Here is a 19,179-nt window from a genome sequence, read left to right as displayed (position 1 = left end):
AAGCAGGCAAGCGGCCATCCAATGGGAAAAGCTGCAGTGGTTTGTGCAAAAATCTGTGCTTTGATAATTGAGAAGTGTGACTCTGTTGCGTAAGAAAATAAAAGTTAATGGACCTTGATGTTCTTAGAAAACCAGACAAGAGGCATGAGACCATGAGGAGGAGTGTATCATGCACAGACCTGATAAGGATAAATAAGAATAGTAACTCTCTTAGCACCCTTCCAATAAGTGCATATTGTCTGAGTGTAATATATCTCCTACATTATTGTCCATGATTCCCCAAAGCTCCTATGGCTCCAGCACACCCGCGGCTTCCAATAGCTATGAGGTTACAATCAAACTGCAATCTATAGAATAGGCTTTAGCAATAAGTACGGCCACATGTTGCGCATGAATGGGTTTAATGTCATGTACATGTAGGATCTGCCAATTTAGAAATTCTTTCATTCCAATCTCCTCCACATCGCTATCACTTTACTTTCCAAATGCCAAAGGACTTCAATGATTCCTGCCAATGTGTTTTATCCATGAAGGTAATAAAGAGCCCCATTAAGATCTTGCCTTTTCTTGAAATGATTACAGCTCAGTTGAGTTTCTGGGAGAGATGTTCACATTTACATGACAAAATCTATTGTACATTCTTCCTGCCTACAATCAAAAAGTCCCAGATTAAACATCTATGCCTCATTAAGCTTAAGAGGAGGAGTGCAGACCTGCTGAAGAAATATTGCATTCTGCCAGAATAGCTTTGTCCCAGTGTGAAGCCTTATCTGTAAAACTTGCACACAATTACTTTTTAATGATTTCGCATTGGCTCATTAGGAGCGCAGCCACTACTGAGACTTTTAAGTGTAATCATGCAGACATCCCCGAATCCAAAGTATAGGGCGGGTTTGGAACTAAAAATCATCATTGTCCATTATTCCATAAAACCGGTTTCTATGCAGTTGAAATATCACGAAAAGGTAAAGAAATAATATTTCATCGCCCTTATTGTCTAAAAATTTGTGTTTTCCACTTGTTTTTCTGAATACACACTCATTGCTGAAGAGTTAACCCTTTCAACATTGACGTTCAATACCTTTTTTTTCCCCTTTTTTTTAAGAATCACATTTTTTCGTGACGATAACTTTATTGGCTAGTACTTTTCCAAACAAAAGTACTTCTCAAAATCCTACTTTAATTCTAGCACTTTACCTGGAATCTGATATAACCTTTAGGGTACAAACCCACACACCGTATACACAGCAGATACGCAACAAAAACGCAGCAAATACGCAGCAGATTTGTTGGTACAGATTTGATGCTGTGTTCAGTTATTTAGATATAATCTGCTGCGTTTTTGATGCGTTTTTGCTGCGTGTTTGCTGCGTATTTGCTGCGTATCGCAGCAGTAAATACGCTGCTTATACGGTGTGTGGGTTTATACACTTAGGCTATGTTCACACAACGTATATTTTCTATTAATTACGGCCGTTGTTGCAAATTGCAAAACAGGCCATGATTAAAAGAAAATGTACATTGCATTTAAGTCAATGGAATCCCGACCGGAGTGGACACACATGTCAGTTTTTTGCAGCCGCTATTCATTAAATAGCGTCCGCACAAAACTGACAGTTCACACAATGAAAAGTGCAGCTCCGGCCACACGCTCCATTGTGTGCTATGGTGAATTGGGATATGGGCGCACTCAAATGCGCCCGCATCTTAATTGAGCAGAAATGAAGATTATGCGGCCGGTACTGAAGTATTGTCCGGGATTAACTTCAATGACATCAGCTAATCTGTTAAAGAAAAAAAGTAATATATAGCAAGCTTTTCAAAGGTTCAGTTTGTCAGGTTCGCCGAACTTTAACGTAAGGTTTGGTTTCGTCAGGAGGACCTTAAATGAACCACACTAAAACGTATAGCTGTTTTAGAGTGGGTAAAATCTACGTTGTGTTCAAAATACACGTTGTGTGAATGTAGCCTGTGGCTATGTTCACACTACGTAAGAGATCGGCTGTTCCGTGAGCCCGGCCGGGTCACGGAACGGCCGGTCTCTGGTCGGAACATCTCGGCCGGTACATCAGCGAGCGCCCGCATCAGAGCTTCCCATAGCCCACAGTGAAGCAAGCGGCCGGAGCCGCTCGCTTCACTGTGTGAACTGACAGGTCTTTCTGCGGCCGGAATTCACTGAATTCCGGCCGCAGGAAACTGACCTGTCAATTATTTGCGCTGGAGAAACTATGAAGGTTACCTTACAGATGTAGTCATCGTCAGCATGATCAGGTTGACGCATCAGCCCGTCATGGTAACTTTAACGTGTCCAATCTCTCTTGAAGCGCTAAGAGTAAAATAACTTTTTATCATGTAGTTTCTAGCTTTCACCACTAGATGGCGCACTGAACAATTGTGCACTACACTATGCTAATACAGTACATAGAAGCTACTGCGGGCACGGGGTGGCTTCTCCCAGCCGCCCACTTTTATTGTGTTTTGAAGAAACCCATCACACATTTTCATTCAATTCTTTGTATATTTTGTTTAAACATCCCTCCAAGTAACGAAATATACAAGAATGTGAACAAAAAAAGGAAAGATAGATAAATAAATAAATAAATAAATAAAAAAAAAAGACTGAAACTTCTTAAGTAGGGGAATCACAATATACATACAGTGATCAGGAATCAGTCTATTGTTAGACTATGATTATATCTGTTATATAGCAATTAGCAATTACTGCAAAGGGAAATAGCCAGTAACTTTCTGAATGGAAATGTATCATTTTGTAGCAGATAGTGAACACAGTGTAGCAGATATAATCTCTTGCTTATACTAAAACTGCTGCATCTGGCTACAAATGTCACCATGAGGTTAGTCTGTGGCCATGGGGATCTTCTATTGGTCGCTTAGAACAATACAGATGTTATATCATAGATGCAAACTGTAGCCTATTTGTGATACTTAGCTGTGAACTTTTAATTTAGCAGTGATTTGTGAATAAAACAGCAAAAAATATATGATAAAAAGTAGCAAATTGGTAATAGGGTATATTACACCAAAATATACCATAGAGCCCTTTTGGCAGAATGAACTGTATGTGGATATCCACTATAAAATAAAACATCCAAACTAAGTCACTTAAATTCAGTCTTTTTGTAATAAAATAATCAGGCAGTAGACACACACTTGCATGTGGTAGAGTCTTGCTAATTCAAATCTTTAAAAAACACAAAGACAGAAGCGGGCGCCTTCTAGTGCAGTAATTAAGGTCAGCTCAAAATAAGCAGAAGAGGTGAACAGAGTGTATGCTCACCTGTACAGGTTGTGTATACTGTATGTAGGCACAATACTATCAGTAGCTCTATATAACACCGCAGCCGGCTACAGGTGCCTCACGGATAAACCGGGAGGTGAAGACAGGAGCAATAGAGCAAATTCCCGGCAGCAACTAACTGGGACAGGAAAGAACCTTCCAAACGAGCCTGGCGCAGGTGTAGGGAAATCCAGTATATCATACACCACCAAGGAGAATCTACAAGCGGTATAATATCATAACAAGCGGTATTTATTAACAATAAATAATAAATACCGCTTGTTTTTTTTTTGATTGAAAATATCTTTATTACAATCAGTCGTCGTCAGGCATACATAAACTGTGACGCAGCACAGTTCAATAAATAAGACACTACATACTCAGCACCATGGTACAACATACAGCACAGGCTCCCTACGCTATACATCATACCACCCGCTACACTAACATTCCAGCATACCTTAACAATCCTAAAACAACAAACAATAAAGCAATACAGACAAGTGATGGGGTAAGGGGGGTGGGAGAGAGGGGGGTAGGGAGGGGAAATCACAGGCCCGAAGCTTTATTGAAAGACAACACAACACAAGGGGAGAGGGGGAAGGAGAGGGGTATCAATCCTCTTCTTCCTGGTCCGATCTGTCCATGATGGAATAGTCTCTGAGCAGGCTGTGGACCAGCCTGCGGCAGTCCAGAAAGGACATCCTCTCCTTCTTCAGAATGAGGCGGTTCCTGGCAAGCCATATAGCGTCCTTAAAACAGTTCATAAGGCGCCAGGCCTCCCGGGTTGCCTCATCGCCGAAATTCCCAGGGAACAGGCCGTACAGCACCGCGCAGTGCGTTAGCCTGTTCCTGGGCACACAGTCACTGAGTTCAAGTTCCAGGGCGTCCAACAGGCCCTGAGCAAACGGACACTGCCAAAAGAGGTGCGAAGATGTTTCCTCCACGAAGGGGCACCGGGGGCAGTACCGCGTTTTGCACAGGTTGCGGGCATGCATGAATGACCTCAAAGGCAGTCCCCCCTGAATGGCCATCCAAGACAAGTCCTTGTGCCCGTTGGTCAGCTTTGCCGAAGCCACATTTGTCCATACAGTCTCTGCGGTGGCCGCAGCGAGCCCTGGAACGAGCTCCATAGAGTCCTGTGCTCTGATGAGCTTGTGGACAGTTTTTGGCTTCCACAAGTCGGGCTTGAGTCCCTCCAGTTGGTGTTCCCTCACAAACTTGACGACGCCCCCGTAGAACCAGGGAGTGTGCCAGTTGTAAGGGATGGAGCTGTCCCACTTGTCCCAGCTCAGACCCCTCCAGAGGGGGAGGAGGAACAGGCGAGACATGGACCTGCCCGCAGAGCCATTCTTCTGTTGCAGAGTCCTCCGCACACAGTCACATACGAAGGCTGCCCGCAGCAAGGTAGGGATATCCGGAACACCTTTTCCGCCCTTGCGGGGTTCCTTGTACATCACGGAGCGCTTCACTCTGTCCATTTTGGAGCCCCAGATGAAACGAAACACGGTCCTGGTGATGGCCCTGCAGACGGTGACATGGGGGGGCCAGGCCTGTGCGGTGTACTGGAGCACAGGCAGAACTTCGTTCCTCAGGACCAATGCTTTGCCCTCAATGGTGAGGTGTCTGAGGCTCCACAGCCCGATCTTCGTATTGACCTTAGCCAATCGCTCTTCCCAGGACTTGAGGGCCGCGCCTTCCTTTCCGAACCAGACTCCAAGGATCTTGATGAAGTCCGGTTTGATGGTAAACGGGAAGGGGGCGGAGGAAGCCAGGTGCCATTCCCCGAAGAGCATAGCCTCCGACTTCCCGCAGTTGACCTTTGCCCCTGAAGCCTTTCCGAACTTCTCGCAGGTCTGGACGAGTGCGGTCACCGAACGCTGGTCAGCGCAGAAGATGGTCACGTCGTCCATGTACAGCGAGCACTTGACCTCGTGTCGATCGGGTCCGGGTACGGTGATCCCTCTGATCTCTCCGTTCTGCCGTTTAGCCTCCGCGAAGGATTCTATAACACAAACAAAAAGGAGAGGTGAGAGAGGGCAGCCTTGTCTGACCCCAGAGAGAACCGGAAAGGGGTCAGTCTTCCAGCCGTTCACCAGTACCCTGCTGAAAATGTCAAAATACATAACGTTAACAAAACGGCAAAACATATCACCAAGTCCTAACCTACGCAGTGCCCTGCCCATGAACTCGTGAGAGACCCGGTCGAAAGCCTTCTCCTGATCAAGGCTGACCAGGGCCGCGTGTGCACGGCGGCTTTGGATGTAATGGACCGTGTCCCTCACTAGGGCGAGGCTGTCTGCGATCCTGCGGCCGGGAATGCCACAGGTCTGGTCCAGATGGACGACCTGACCGATGACCTTCTTCAGCCGGTTGGCCAGCACCTTGGCGAGGATCTTGTAGTCCACGTTCAAGAGAGAGATGGGACGCCAATTTTTCAAGTCACATCTCTCCCCCTTCCGCTTATACAGGATCGTGATCGTACCCTCCCTCAACGACGGAGGCATTCTGCCCTCCACCACCATCTCCTCGTACAGCTCCAACAGGTCCGGGCAAATGAGATCCCCCAGCGCTACATAGAGCTCCGCTGGGAGACCATCACTGCCCGGGGTCCTGCCAGGCCTAAAGGATTTAGCGGCAGAGAGCAGCTCCCCCACCGTCAAGGGGGCGTCCATGGCCGACGCACCTGCGGGATCAACAACGTTAGTGATACCTGACAGGAACTCGTCGGCCACTTCGGAGTCGGTGGTCTTCGGGGCGTAGAGGCTGCGGTAGAATAAATACCGCTTGTTATGATAGTTGAGATTGGTGGTGTATAATATACTGGATTTCCCTACACCTGCGCCAGGCTCGTTTGGAAGGTTCTTTCCTGTCCCAGTTGGTTGCTGCTGGGAATTTGCCCTATTGCTAAATTCAAAATCTTTATCAGATAATCATTCTGTGTAAATGGACCCTTACTGATAAATTGGGACAAAAGACTTGATAGTCTCTGTGCACTAAAGGAGAAGTCCGGAGAAAATTTTTGTTAAAATATTATATTGCCCTCCCAAAAGTTATACAAATCACCAATATACAGGTATTATGGGAAAATGCTTATAAAGTGCTTTTTCCCTGCACTTACTACTGCATCAAGGCTTCACTTCCTGGATAACATGGTGATGTCACTTCCTTGATACCATGGTGATGTCACTTCCTGGATAACATGGTGATGTCACTTCCTGGATAACATGGTGATGTCACTTCCTGGATAACATGGTGATGTCACTTCCTGGATAACATGGTGATGTCACTTCCTGGATAACATGGTGATGTCACTTACTGGATAACATGGTGATCAGTGGCGTAGCCACCGTGGTCGCGGGGGTCGCCGCCGCGACCGGGCCCGACACAAAGGGCACAAAGAGGCCCTCCCTTTCAATCACTCTTGTGACCGCAAGCATTGTTTTGCTTGCGGTCAAAAGAGTCCGACTCTGTCTTCCCCCGGTTGCTGCGCGGCTGCCGGGGGTGTCGCGTCTTATCCCCGGCAGCGCACGCATCCCAGAGCTCCCTGCGCGCCTTGGGCCCTGACTTCCGGTTCCGGCGCGCAGGGAGCTCTGGGATGCGCGCGCTGCCGGGGATAAGACGCGACACCCCCGGCAGCCGCACAGCAGCCCGGGACAGACCAAAGGAGTGAGGATCAACATGGGAGCGCGTTGTCAGGTGAGTTAAGTTTTGTTTTTTTATCAGCCTGTACGGGTGGGGGGAAAGAGGGGGGCATCTATGAGGGAGGGAGGGGGGGGTGAAGGGGACCATCTATAAGGGAGGAGGGGGGTGGGGTGAAGGGGACCATCTATAAGGGAGGAGGGGGGGTGAAGGGGACCATCTATAAGGGAGGAGGGGGGGGTGAAGGGGACCATCTGTAAGGGAGGAGGGGGGGGGGTGAAGGGGACCATCTATAAGGGAGGAGGGGGGGTGAAGGGGACCATCTATAAGGGAGGAGGGGGGGGTGAAGGGGACCATCTATAAGGGAGGAGGGGGGGTGAAGGGGACCATCTATAAGGGAGGAGGGGGGGTGAAGGGGACCATCTATAAGGGAGGGGGGGTGAAGGGGACCATCTATAAGGGAGGAGGAGGGGGGTGAAGGGGACCATCTATAAGGGAGGGGGGGTGAAGGGGACCATCTATAAGGGAGGAGGGGGGGTGAAGGGGACCATCTATAAGGGAGGAGGGGGGGGTGAAGGGGACCATCTATAAGGGAGGAGGGGGGGTGAAGGGGACCATCTATAAGGGAGGAGGGGGGGTGAAGGAGACCATCTATAAGGGAGGAGGGGGGGGGTGAAGGGGACCATCTATAAGGGAGGAGGGGGGGGGGTGAAGGGGACCATCTATAAGGGAGGAGGGGGGGGTGAAGGGGACCATCTATAAGGGAGGAGGGGGGGTGAAGGGGACCATCTATAAGGGAGGAGGGGGGGTGAAGGGGACCATCTATAAGGGAGGGGGGGGGTGAAGGGGACCATCTATAAGGGAGGAGGGGGGGTGAAGGGGACCATCTATAAGGGAGGAGGGGGGGTGAAGGGGACCATCTATAAGGGAGGAGGGGGGGTGAAGGGGACCATCTATAAGGGAGGAGGGTGGGTGATGTGGACCATCTATAAGGGAGGAGGGGGGGGTGAAGGGGACCATCTATAAGGGAGGAGGGGGGTCGAAGGGGACCATCTATAAGGGAGGAGGGGGGTCGAAGTGGACCATCTATAAGGGAGGAGGGGGGGGTGAAGGGGACCATCTATAAGGGAGGAGGGGGGGTGAAGGGGACCATCTATAAGGGAGGGGGGGTGAAGGGGGCCATCTATAAGGGAGGGGGGTGAAGGGGACCATCTATAAGGGAGGGGGGGTGAAGGGGGACATCTATAAGGGAGGGGGGTGAAGGGGGACATCTATAAGGGAGGGGGGGTGAAGGGGACCATCTATAAGGGAGGGGGGGTGAAGGGGACCATCTATAAGGGAGGGGGGGTGAAGGGGACCATCTATAAGTGAGGGGGGGAGAGGGGGCCATCTATAAGGGAGGGGGGGTGAAGGGGACCATCTATAAGGGAGGGGGGGTGAAGGGGACCATCTATAAGGCAGAGGGGGTGAAGGGGACCATCTATAAGGGAGGGGGGGGTGAAGGGGACCATCTATAAGGGAGGGGGGTGAAGGGGACCATCTATAAGGGAGGGGGTGAAGGGGACCATCTATAAGGGAGGGGGGGAAGGGGACCATCTATAAGGGAGGGGGGGAAGGGGACCATCTATAAGGGAGGGGGGGAGAGGGGGCCATCTATAAGGGAGGGTGGGGGGAGAGGGGGCCATCCATAAGGGATGGTGAGGAGAGAGGGGGCCATCTATAAGGGAGGGGGTAAAGGGGGCCATCTATATGGAGGGGGAGAGGAGGCCATCTATAAGGGAGGGTGGGGGGAGAGGGGGCCATCTATAAGGAGGGCAACATGGGGGGAGAGGGGCCATCTATTTGGGGGGGGGCAACATAGGGGGAGAGGGAATACACAGAGGGGGGCATATATTATTAGGGGGTCACATAGAGTCAGGGCTACCCACTAAAGGAGTGTGTAAAGGGGGTAATACAGATGTGCAGTGTGTATATAGATGAGGATGGTGCCAGAGTGAGGAGACTAATATGTCTGTCTGGCAGAATCTGTGGATTCGTGGCTCGGAGAAGTTCTCATAACGGCCCAGGGCAAATGGAGAAGAAGATGAAAAGGGAAGAACTCCGATCAGAGAAGACGTCCCCCTGTGAGTCACCTGATTTATCTGCACTGTAATGTATATGGTGTATAGAGCCTGTGTAGAGCTGGGGCCACCTCTATATGACTGGATGAGGTGATTTAGTATACTGGATTTGGTCAGTAACAATATGGTGGTGCTGGTTGTGGTGTGACGGTAATGTTTCCTTCCTATATACTGGTATTACTGGTAATATAGGTCTCAGTATACAGAATTTGGTCGGTAACAGTATGGCAGTAATATGTATGGTGATAATACTTTCTCTTCTAATATGCTGGTGTTAGTGGTAATATCTGTCTTGGTGTGTGTATATATATATATATATATATATATATATATACACACACACCAATAGCATCACTTGGTCGTGAAACGAGGGGGTGGGGGCCCAAGTTGGCCTCTCGCACCAGGGCCCAGGAGACATTAGCTACGCCCCTGATGGTGATGTCACTTCCTGGATAACATGGTGATGTCACTTCCTGGATAACATGGTGATGTCACTTCCTGGATAGCATTTTGATGTCATGCCCCGACTCCCAGAGCTGTGCGGGCTGTGGCTGCTGGAGAGGATGATGGCAGGGGGATGCTCAGTGTCCCTCCAGTGCCCTGTGTCCCTCAGTGTCCCCCTGCCATCATCCTCTCCAGCAGCCACAGCCCGCACAGCTCTGGGAGTCGGGGCGTGACATCACCATGTTATCCAGGAAGTGACATCACCATGTTATCCAGGAAGTGACATCACCATGTTCTCCAGGAAGTGACATCACTATATTATCCAGGAAGTGACATCACCATGTTATCCAGGAAGTGACATCACCATGTTATCCTGGAAGTGAAGCCTTGATGCAGTAGTAAGTGCAGGGAAAAAAGCACTTTATAAGCATTTCCCGTAATAAGTGTATATTGGGGATTTGTATAACTTTTGGGGGGCAATACAATACTTAAAAAAAATAAAAATCGCTGAACTTTTCCTTCAATGCCCCCAGTGACTGTTTGCACTATTTTATAATACTTTGTGTGATTTTAAGTGACTTAGTTTGGATCTTGTATTTTATAGTGGATACCCACATAGTTTATTCTGCCACAAGGGCTCTGTGGTATATTTTAGTGTAATGTACTCTGTTACCAATTTGCTACTTTTTATCATATATTTGTTATATTAGTTCACAAATCACTGCTAAATTAAAAGTTCACAGCTATTTATTACAAATAGGCTACAGTTTGCATCTATGATATAACATCTGTATTGTTCTAAGCAACTAACAGAAGATCCCAATGGCCACAGACTGAGCCAAATAATGCAGCAGTTTTAGTATAAGCAAGAGATTATATCTGCTACATTGTGTTCACTATCTGCTACAAAATGATACATTTCCATTCATAAAGTTACTGGCTATTTCCCTTTGCGGTAATTGCTATCGGCATTCTGTGTATAGAGGCAGGGATACCATCGCTGTATGTAGGGAGTTATTGTGAATACGCTGTAGTGTAGTGGTAGGGCTATTGCTCATGGTGTTTGAGGGCTGCAGTTCAATTACCACTTAATTGGTGTGTTTATACTATAGTAAGTTTGTTTGTTTATACTATAGTAAAAAGATTGATAAAACATAAATATTGTTCATTCAAAGAAAAGAAGACATTTATTAGTGAATGTAAGGATAGTTTGTGGATATTAGGGCATTATTATTACTTATATAGGGGGTTCAATGGGAACTACTGTATACCGCTAAGTTCTTTTTCCACCGCATCTCACAGTACATGGCCTCCAAGACATAGGGCCCTATTACACAGGATGATTATCGTGCGAAAAATCGTTAAATCGTTCGAATTTAAATGATAATCGTTCTGTGTAATTGCAGGCAACGATCGAAAAATCGTTCGTATGTCGTTGATCGTTGATTTAGATCTGAACCTAAAATTATCGCTAATCGTTTGCTGTAATTCCACATTCGTTTGCTCAAGTTCCGCGTTTTTTTTCACTAATCGTTCAGTGTAATTGCACATTGTCCATTGTTTTGCTGGGATCAGAAAAAATAAACGATCTTAGTAACGATCGCAATAACGATCATAGTAACGATCGTAACTAACGATTATCGTTCTGTGTAATATGGTGAACGATTTCCGGTTAATGATAAACAATCTCGCTTGCGATCGTTTATCATTAGTCGTTAATCGTTAAAAATCGTTCAGTGTAATAGGACCCTAATGCTGGGTTTACACGGAACGATTATCGTGCGAATTTGCACGATAACGATCGAATTCGAACGATAATCGTACGTGTAAACGTAGTGAACGATCGCACGACGAGCGAGTAATTGTTCATTTTGATCTTTTAACTTGTTCTTAAATCGTCGTTCGCAAAAAATTCTTAAGCTTAAGCAATCGCAAAACGATCGTAAAATGAATTTTCTGTACGATACATCGTTCCATCTAAACGCTGATCGTTATAAAAGAAAAATTGTTACTTCCAAATCGTTAATCGTACGATTAGGCGAATTATCGCTCCGTGTAAACCCAGGTATAGGCTGGGGATGAGATGGGCAATCAGCCGGGGGGGGGGGGACAAAAGAATGTTCTGCACAGGGCGCCATCTACCCTAAGGCCAGCCCTGCTGATACATCAGCGGTAAGGCAATTGTAGGCAGGAAAAGACAAGGAAGCAGGACCGTTCCTGCTATCTGCTACACTGTAATTATTATTATACTCTAAATTAACGTGTAGAAAGTGATATGGGCCATAACTAGATAAGACTACTACTTGCTGCCAAATCTCTGTCATTGTCTTCCCTGTTCTTAGCTATTGAATCACTCAATTCTGTCACTTTGGAATATTATTTATAATGTTGTTATTACTGTCAATTGCTTTAAGTGTAGACTTTTTTTTATTATACCCCATTAAAGAAGAGGTAGAACCTGCACTTAGAAGTGTTGGGTTATTGCAGTGTTGTTGCTGAAAGCAGCTGTCACTGTAAAGTGATATCAAACGAGGAAATGGGTAGCTATTACATTGATTACATTATTAACAACCGATGTGCTGGTTGAGCCTCCAACAATGTAATGAAGTCCAGAGGATTGATTCAGTGACAAAGTGGCTGCACTATATCAAATGTACTAGGCTTATAGAAATCCGAGCAAAATCCCAGAAATCCTAGACGTAGTATAGAAGAAGGCAGCTTCTCGGGAAAACACATCCTATAACGTAACAATAGCGAAGACAAAAGAAAGTGATAATAGCCACACTGTCAGGAATCTTAAAAATGTGCGAAAAAAGATTTTTAGCTATGTTTTAAAATTTGGTAAAAACATATTTATGAAATATGAACTGATATATATATATGTACTGTGTGTATATATATATATATATATATATATATATATATATATATATATATATATATATATATATATTGGAAATGTTCATGTCAATGTAGTCCCCAAGGGAAAGTCTTCAGCGATGGTAATTTATGTACAATGCTTTGGAATATGTTGATGCAATGGAATGCAAATAGAGCAAATCTCCTGAAATTCATTGTAGGAGGCTCTTAGGTGTTGGAGGTACAAAGTACTTAAACATTCAGAAATAAAAAAAGTTCTTAGAATCAATGTTCTGTTAAACATAACTTTTATTTGCGTAAAAACCTAAAATAATATTGGTCATTGCCGCAGTGGTACACTACTACAGTAGTGGGTAGAACAGATGGAACAAAGTTACACTTTTATCCTTGTACATCCTCCCTAATAGTAGTGTAGGGCCCCCTGATTTAGGTATCCATAAGGCCAGGAGGACTATCCCTTTCATTCTAGGATAGTTAATAGGAAGATCCTAACATAGACTAGATGAGATATGTGAATGCACGATGCCCAATAGGCTCGGTAGCAAGAGTCAAAGGATAAAGTATTCACAGAACAATGAATGGCATGGAGGATCAAGGTCAGGCATTCAATATGGTTTCCCAGACATGCTTTCTTAAATTTGTTAGAGAAAAATATCCCATCTTCTGCCTTTCTGATGTGTTTCCCCATCTTATATTATCAGATTCCTACAGAAAACAGAAGAGTAGTGACCATAGTATTGGGAAGATACAGTACCTCTTCCAGTGTCGATAACTGGTGCCCTCCATCACCATGGTGGATTGGTAATGTGTCCCAAGGTGTTTGGTGATTTCTAAACCAGCCAAGATAAATATCCTAAGAGCACTATGATGTCCGCGATACAAGTGGCGTCCGCGTGGAAGGTGTGCCACTAGTGGAGTGGTGTCTCCGATGTGCAGCTTGAAGGCTTCACTAGACTTTACTAGAAACAGCTGTGAGGTTCGATATGAGTATCAGACAATTCAGGTTCATGAAGGGACAGGATCCAGAATGCTGTACTGTATTTCTTGCTGCTCAGTTAAAGGAGTTATCTAGGCTTAGGTCTGTATTAGATGGCCGATATTTAGGAGCAAGTAAGCGCCGACCTGTCATGTCAGTGCTTGCTCCTCCTTGCGGTCAGCTGACCATTGTGCAGTGTCCCGCTACGGGTTTTTCTTTATTTACTTACACCTAGGTAATAGTAGTTATGTCAGGTGTCGAAGCTAGGTTTCGTAGCTGCTGTGCCCTACTCCAGCCACTAGGTGTCTCACTCCCCCTGTGCACAGCTGCAGTTCAAGTAGGAAGGTTTAGCTGATCTGCAGTAGAGCAAATGCAAGTAAGCTGCTCTCTACTAACTATGCTCGACTAAGTAGGAAGGTTTCTACTAGTTAGCGTCACCCACAGACAGAGACCTTGTTACCTTTGTTACCTTTTGTGTTGCACTTAAGATATTTTGAAGTAAAGTTATGCATTGTTTAAGTGAGGCTTTGTCATCTCTGCCACCACATCTTGCACCTCACTCTAGTTCTACCTAAGGTCCGGTTGCCCGTATGTCTGGGGGTGAGTGTTACCACTCCTGGCCACCATGACAAGTCACCCCATAACACCAGAGCCCACCGGCTGGTTCAACACCAGTATCCAGCGCCCAGGCCACGGCAGTTGCCTTTCTGTATGAGCTATTACACAAAATGATTATCAGCTGATAATCACTTTGTGTAATAGTACCTGGAGGATAACTGGTTATCTCACATCGTGTATGTACTTTCCACAATCGTTTATATATGTCAAAATTGCCCTGAAAGGAAGAACAAATAATTCTGGACAAACTTATTACAATCAACAATAGTCTAGATGCTGAATTATTCCACTTTCTAAAAGAAATGACTGGTTCCTGAGAATGTAAGAGAGGCAGAAAAAGAGTTCAGAATTATCCAACATGGTGCTTAAGGCTGCCCAATGACGGGGTTTGGCCCTGCACTGTAATAGGCTGGGTTCACACTACATATATTTCAGTCAGTATTGTGGTCCTCATATTGCAACCAAAACCAGGAGTGGATTAAAAACACAGAAAGGCTCTGTTCACACAATGCTGAAATTGAGTGGATGGCCGCCATTTAATGGCAAATATTTGCTGTTATTTTAAAACAACGGCTGTTATATTGAAATAATGGCCGTTATTTACCGTTATATGGCGGCCATCCACTCAATTTCAACATTGTGTGGACAGATCCTTTCTGTGTTTTTAATCCACTCCTGGTTTATGAGGACCACAATACTGACTGAAATATACGTCGTGTGAACCCAGCCTAAGGTTTGCAGTCACATCACTCTGGCATCCATCAGTCATGTAGCGCAGCTATCAGCTAATGCACTTGTACTTACACTTGCTCCCACACCCCACTTTATTTTTACACAATAGGGGACATTTATGAAACGTCCGCTCAAGACGTATGCCAGGAAGAACGTGCAGATTTGCCCCTTCTCCCTGGCGCACACCTGTTGTATGCCTCACTCACCCGATGGGCGGGCTAGGGGAGCTGGGGGGGAGAGACAAGGCGGGGAGGAGGCGTGGCCTCCTCCCGCACCTCATTTGCCATGATTTATGCCTTCTCACAGGCGTAAATCATGATCCAAATCTACACCTGCTGGAAGCAGGTGTAGATTTAGTACGCCAGGCGCAGGTTCGGGCACCCAGCCGGATTCACTAAGAGGCATGCGTCTCTTAGTGAATCCTGCCGGGGAAAAGGTGGCGGGGCCAAATATAAGACCAGTGTACTTGTACGCTGGTCTTCATAAATCCCCACTCCCCTTTTATTACCATTTATTATATTATGTACATGTAAATAAATAACTGGTTGGCTGTATGGAAACATAATATGGAATGTGCAAGAAAGTCCACTAATAATAATATTAATATTTATTTGTATAGCGCCAACAGATTCCACAGCGCTTATTTAAATATATAAATACATTAGAGGTTATATATTAAATTATACAATGAATAAATTAAAATACCGCATTAGAGACCTGCTCTCAAGAGCGTACAGACTAGGATGACTGGGAGTAACACTACTTTGGTCTAGGATAAACCCAAATTTTACATTTGGGGCTTCTCCTGTACATGATGTCCTAGAATTAACATTCAGAAAAGTCATACTGTTGGGCCTGACATATGAGTTACATCGAGAACTAAGTTTAGAGGTTTTATTGATCCTGAGAATAGCAAAATCACCTGTTTTAAAGGCTTGAAGTCCCACGAGGCCATCGCAGAACATACACCATGAAGACGTTCTTCAAAATCGAAAGACTTCCGAGAGTAATGTGGTATCAAATGATATTTGACTCTAACCAACAACTATATCGATCTGTTTTTAGTCACCTAAAATAGATTCAGAAGAAAAGCACGAGAAGAAGCTGGTGCCCCAAAGTCTCCCTATAAGAGGGGGCGGATTGGAGAAAGGTCCGGTTAGTCATCCCATTGGCAATAGGTGAAGTTCAATACTGAAGACTCCGCTTTCAAGCATATTGCATTAAAAAGGAAGAAGACTATTAAATCAAGCATTGATTGCAGGTACATTTACTAAGGCTTTTAATGTCTTACCTTACTTAAATGCTTTATCTCTTAAGGCTCATGATTTACAAACACTTAAATAAAATGCAGACATTTTAATAAGTGTTAAGCATTACTTAGTTGTGTGCCTTCCTGGTAAAAGACCCTAACTTTTTTCTGTAAAAAAAAAAAAAAAAAAAACTTTACAGAAACTGTTCAGAATTACATTCCACTTATTAAAAGTAGCAAAAAAAATTGACAAAAAGTTTGCAATCTGGGGAAATGACAGGTAAGAAATGTGGGGTAAGACATCTGCATTAAATTATGTCATATTGCTAGGTAAGCTAGTGTCAAGCATACAAGAGTTAAGAAGACAGCTTTCAAGATAGGATTGTTATATTCTGTACATGGTATACTGTATAAGGCTATGTTGCCACTTCGCAATATTATCGGCAGAAGTCTGCCGTCTTGTTAAATAGTCGGCCGCCTATGTGAATAGTGGCTGCTTATGTTACAAGATGGCCGCCTTCCCCAATTTTTACCTGAAGGGGCAACATAGCCTTTTAGTGTAATGGCAGTGCATTCACCTAATGAGAAACTTTCTCCAATAGGTTAATATTTACAAAATAGATAAATGAAGGATTCTTCAAGGAGATGATGGGTATGATTGTAATTGGGAGGGGTTGGGGTGGGGGTGGGGGGACAAGCCATTGAAGTTGCATGGCACTGATCCCTATAGTGCTAACACAATAGCGTATCCTATTGTAGTATTCCGATATCTTAGTATTTCTTATAAAGTGATAGGCTTGTTTGTACGATGTCCTTTCTGTCCCTTTAGATACGGAGAAGGTTAGAAGTGTATTGGAGTAGGTCCCAGCCAGTGGCATTACAACCAACAATCAGCCTGTTGCATGCAGTCCACAAAGTTCAAGTGACGTCACTCCTTTCATTGGTATGGTGGCTGGTTAGGGTCAAGCTTTTAATGCGTCTCTGCGGTCTTGGCTGACTTCCGGAGTGCCTTTATGACAGGTACACTTTAATTACAGTATTTATCACTTTCTGATCCGTGGAGTCATTTGGATAGAAAAAAAAAATCCAACCACTGAGACTATCATTATTCCCATACTCAATTTCTGATTCACATCAGCTTCTTTGTTTTCCTTCACCTGGGGACACACAGTTCAGGCATACAAACAAGGGTTAAGGGGTATTCCCATCTAATTTTTATCCTACCCATAAGACTAGAGATAACAAGCAGATCGATAGGGGTCCAATGCCAACTGAGAACAGGGACTCTTGCTCCAGGTACTCCACACTGATGAGCGGAAACATCCCGAAGCAGCTATCTCTGGATGGATACCTGGCTTTGTTACTTCCCTTGTCATATCCTTAGACTCATAGGAGACAACCACAGATAGGGGACAGCGCTCATCCAAGGATATACAAGAAAAAAAGGGAGGAAAGGGACTTACCCGGTGTATGTGGGTATGGGGAGATGTCCCCTTAATCCCACTACACCAGTATCCAAGAACACAATGTATCACAGATCTCTGTTATATGAAACATCCACAGGGAGGGCGCTCAGCAATACCCCAGAAGGAAAATCCACACCGGTATATATATGGAAGAGAATAAAACACAAAAAAATGCAGCGCTCAGAGATGGAGACTATAAAAGCATGAAAATGGAACCGTTGACACGGCATAAAGCACTCACTTCCCAGTGGGGGAAAGGCCAAAGATTTAAAGCCAGACCCCCTCCAGGACGCTTGTAGATATTGAAAGGTCAGTGTAATCCACCCTTGTCACTCCAAAGATTCCGTTTATTAATTGTAATGGCAACGCGTTTCGGTGGGCTGCTACCCACCTTTATCAAGCCACTTGATAAAGGTGGGTAGCAGCCCACAAGTATAAGTCTTATATTAGGCCCCGCCCCCTTTGCCCATCAGGATTCATTAAGAGGCGCACTCCTCTATGTGAATCCGGCCGGGCGCCTGAACCTGCGCCTGGCGTACTAAATCTACACCTGCTTCCAACAGGTGTTGATTTGGATCATGAGTTACACCTGTAAGCAGGCGTAAATCATGATAAATGAGCCGCGGGAGGAGGCCACATCTCCTCCCCAACTTGTCACGCCCCCCCCCAAGCTACACCAGCCCGCCCATCAGGCGAGCGGGGCATACAGCAGGCGTATGCCAGGGAGAAGGAGTGAATCTGCAACTTCTCCCTGGAGTACGCCTCAGGCGGACATTTCATATATGTCCCCCATAGTATATTGACTGAAGGGGCCATTTAATATGGTGGTGTTTGGTGGTCTCCTTACCTACTCCTTGGCTGGATCCTTCCCTGGAGGGATATCTGGCTAGTCTTATGTTTCAAATCTCTTACATGAGGCTCCACAGACTCTTTTTGCATAACTGTGTGTGGACGACCATGTTCCGTTCATTCTTTATCGAGTAGAAGAATATTTGTGATCACTGAACTTCATTCATTCTGGGGACAATTACAGATTGATTTTAACTCCATTAATCAGCTTTTCATCTCCTCTCCTATTTATGGAATAACAATGAATTTGTGGAGACTTTGTGCCCAAAACACACACACATATCCTCAATCCCATCTATATGACTTGATTCTTACCCCAACCAAATATATGAGTGGTGATCTATAGGGGATGTGGTCTATAGGGTTACCAGAGGCAGCTTAGGTTTTTAACCAGGGAATCATAGTCATACATGACATCTCCTTACTTCCTACTATCGGATAAGTTCACTGTTTGGCCATCTGGATATCTGGATACTACCTTTTCACTGGATATCCCAGAGGTGAGGTGTATATGCAGTATATTACCTTTATAAATGTCTACCAGAGTTATGGCAAGAAAATGGCCAGCCCATAGAACACTGTAAAAAGGGGATTCCTCCTTATATCAAACACCAGATCACTGCTTTGAGTAGCTACAAGCAGACGGCTGCAATGCAATACAAAGATGCTTGTCAGGCTTCCAAAAAGAAAGCAGCGTACAAGGTGAAGGACAGGGCAGGGATCCTTTACATGGGAGACCACACAGAAAATATAGAACAGGATATCCAGAAACAAATCCACTCTGCACACCCGCAATTACCTGTGAAAAGAGAAATTCCCCCTATCCCACCACATATCAGCCGCTCACGGACACTGATGTAACTGCTAAAAGAATAGGAAATATTATTGCATAGACTTTGTGTGAG

At 45.3% G+C, this 19,179-nt stretch overlaps 1 protein-coding gene across 1 annotated transcript; it reads right to left on the bottom strand.

Annotated features, from left to right (window-relative positions):
* Window positions 1-3,626: 3,626 nt before the first annotated feature.
* On the bottom strand, window positions 3,627-18,321 carry LOC138767889 (uncharacterized). Its single transcript, XM_069945753.1, has 2 exons — window positions 18,273-18,321; window positions 3,627-5,303 (listed from the first exon to the last, which is right to left on the bottom strand). The coding sequence occupies exon 2, from the start codon at window positions 5,209-5,211 to the stop codon at window positions 3,913-3,915; it is 1,299 nt and encodes a 432-aa protein (XP_069801854.1). The 5' UTR covers window positions 5,212-5,303; window positions 18,273-18,321; the 3' UTR covers window positions 3,627-3,912.
* Between the last annotated feature and the right edge of the window lie 858 nt (window positions 18,322-19,179).

The sequence above is a fragment of the Dendropsophus ebraccatus genome, chromosome 11, assembly GCF_027789765.1.
Source record: "Dendropsophus ebraccatus isolate aDenEbr1 chromosome 11, aDenEbr1.pat, whole genome shotgun sequence".
Lineage (NCBI taxonomy): Eukaryota > Metazoa > Chordata > Amphibia > Anura > Hylidae > Dendropsophus > Dendropsophus ebraccatus.
The sequence above is the reverse complement of the archived record's forward strand: the minus strand, read 5'-3'. Positions and strand labels throughout refer to the sequence as shown.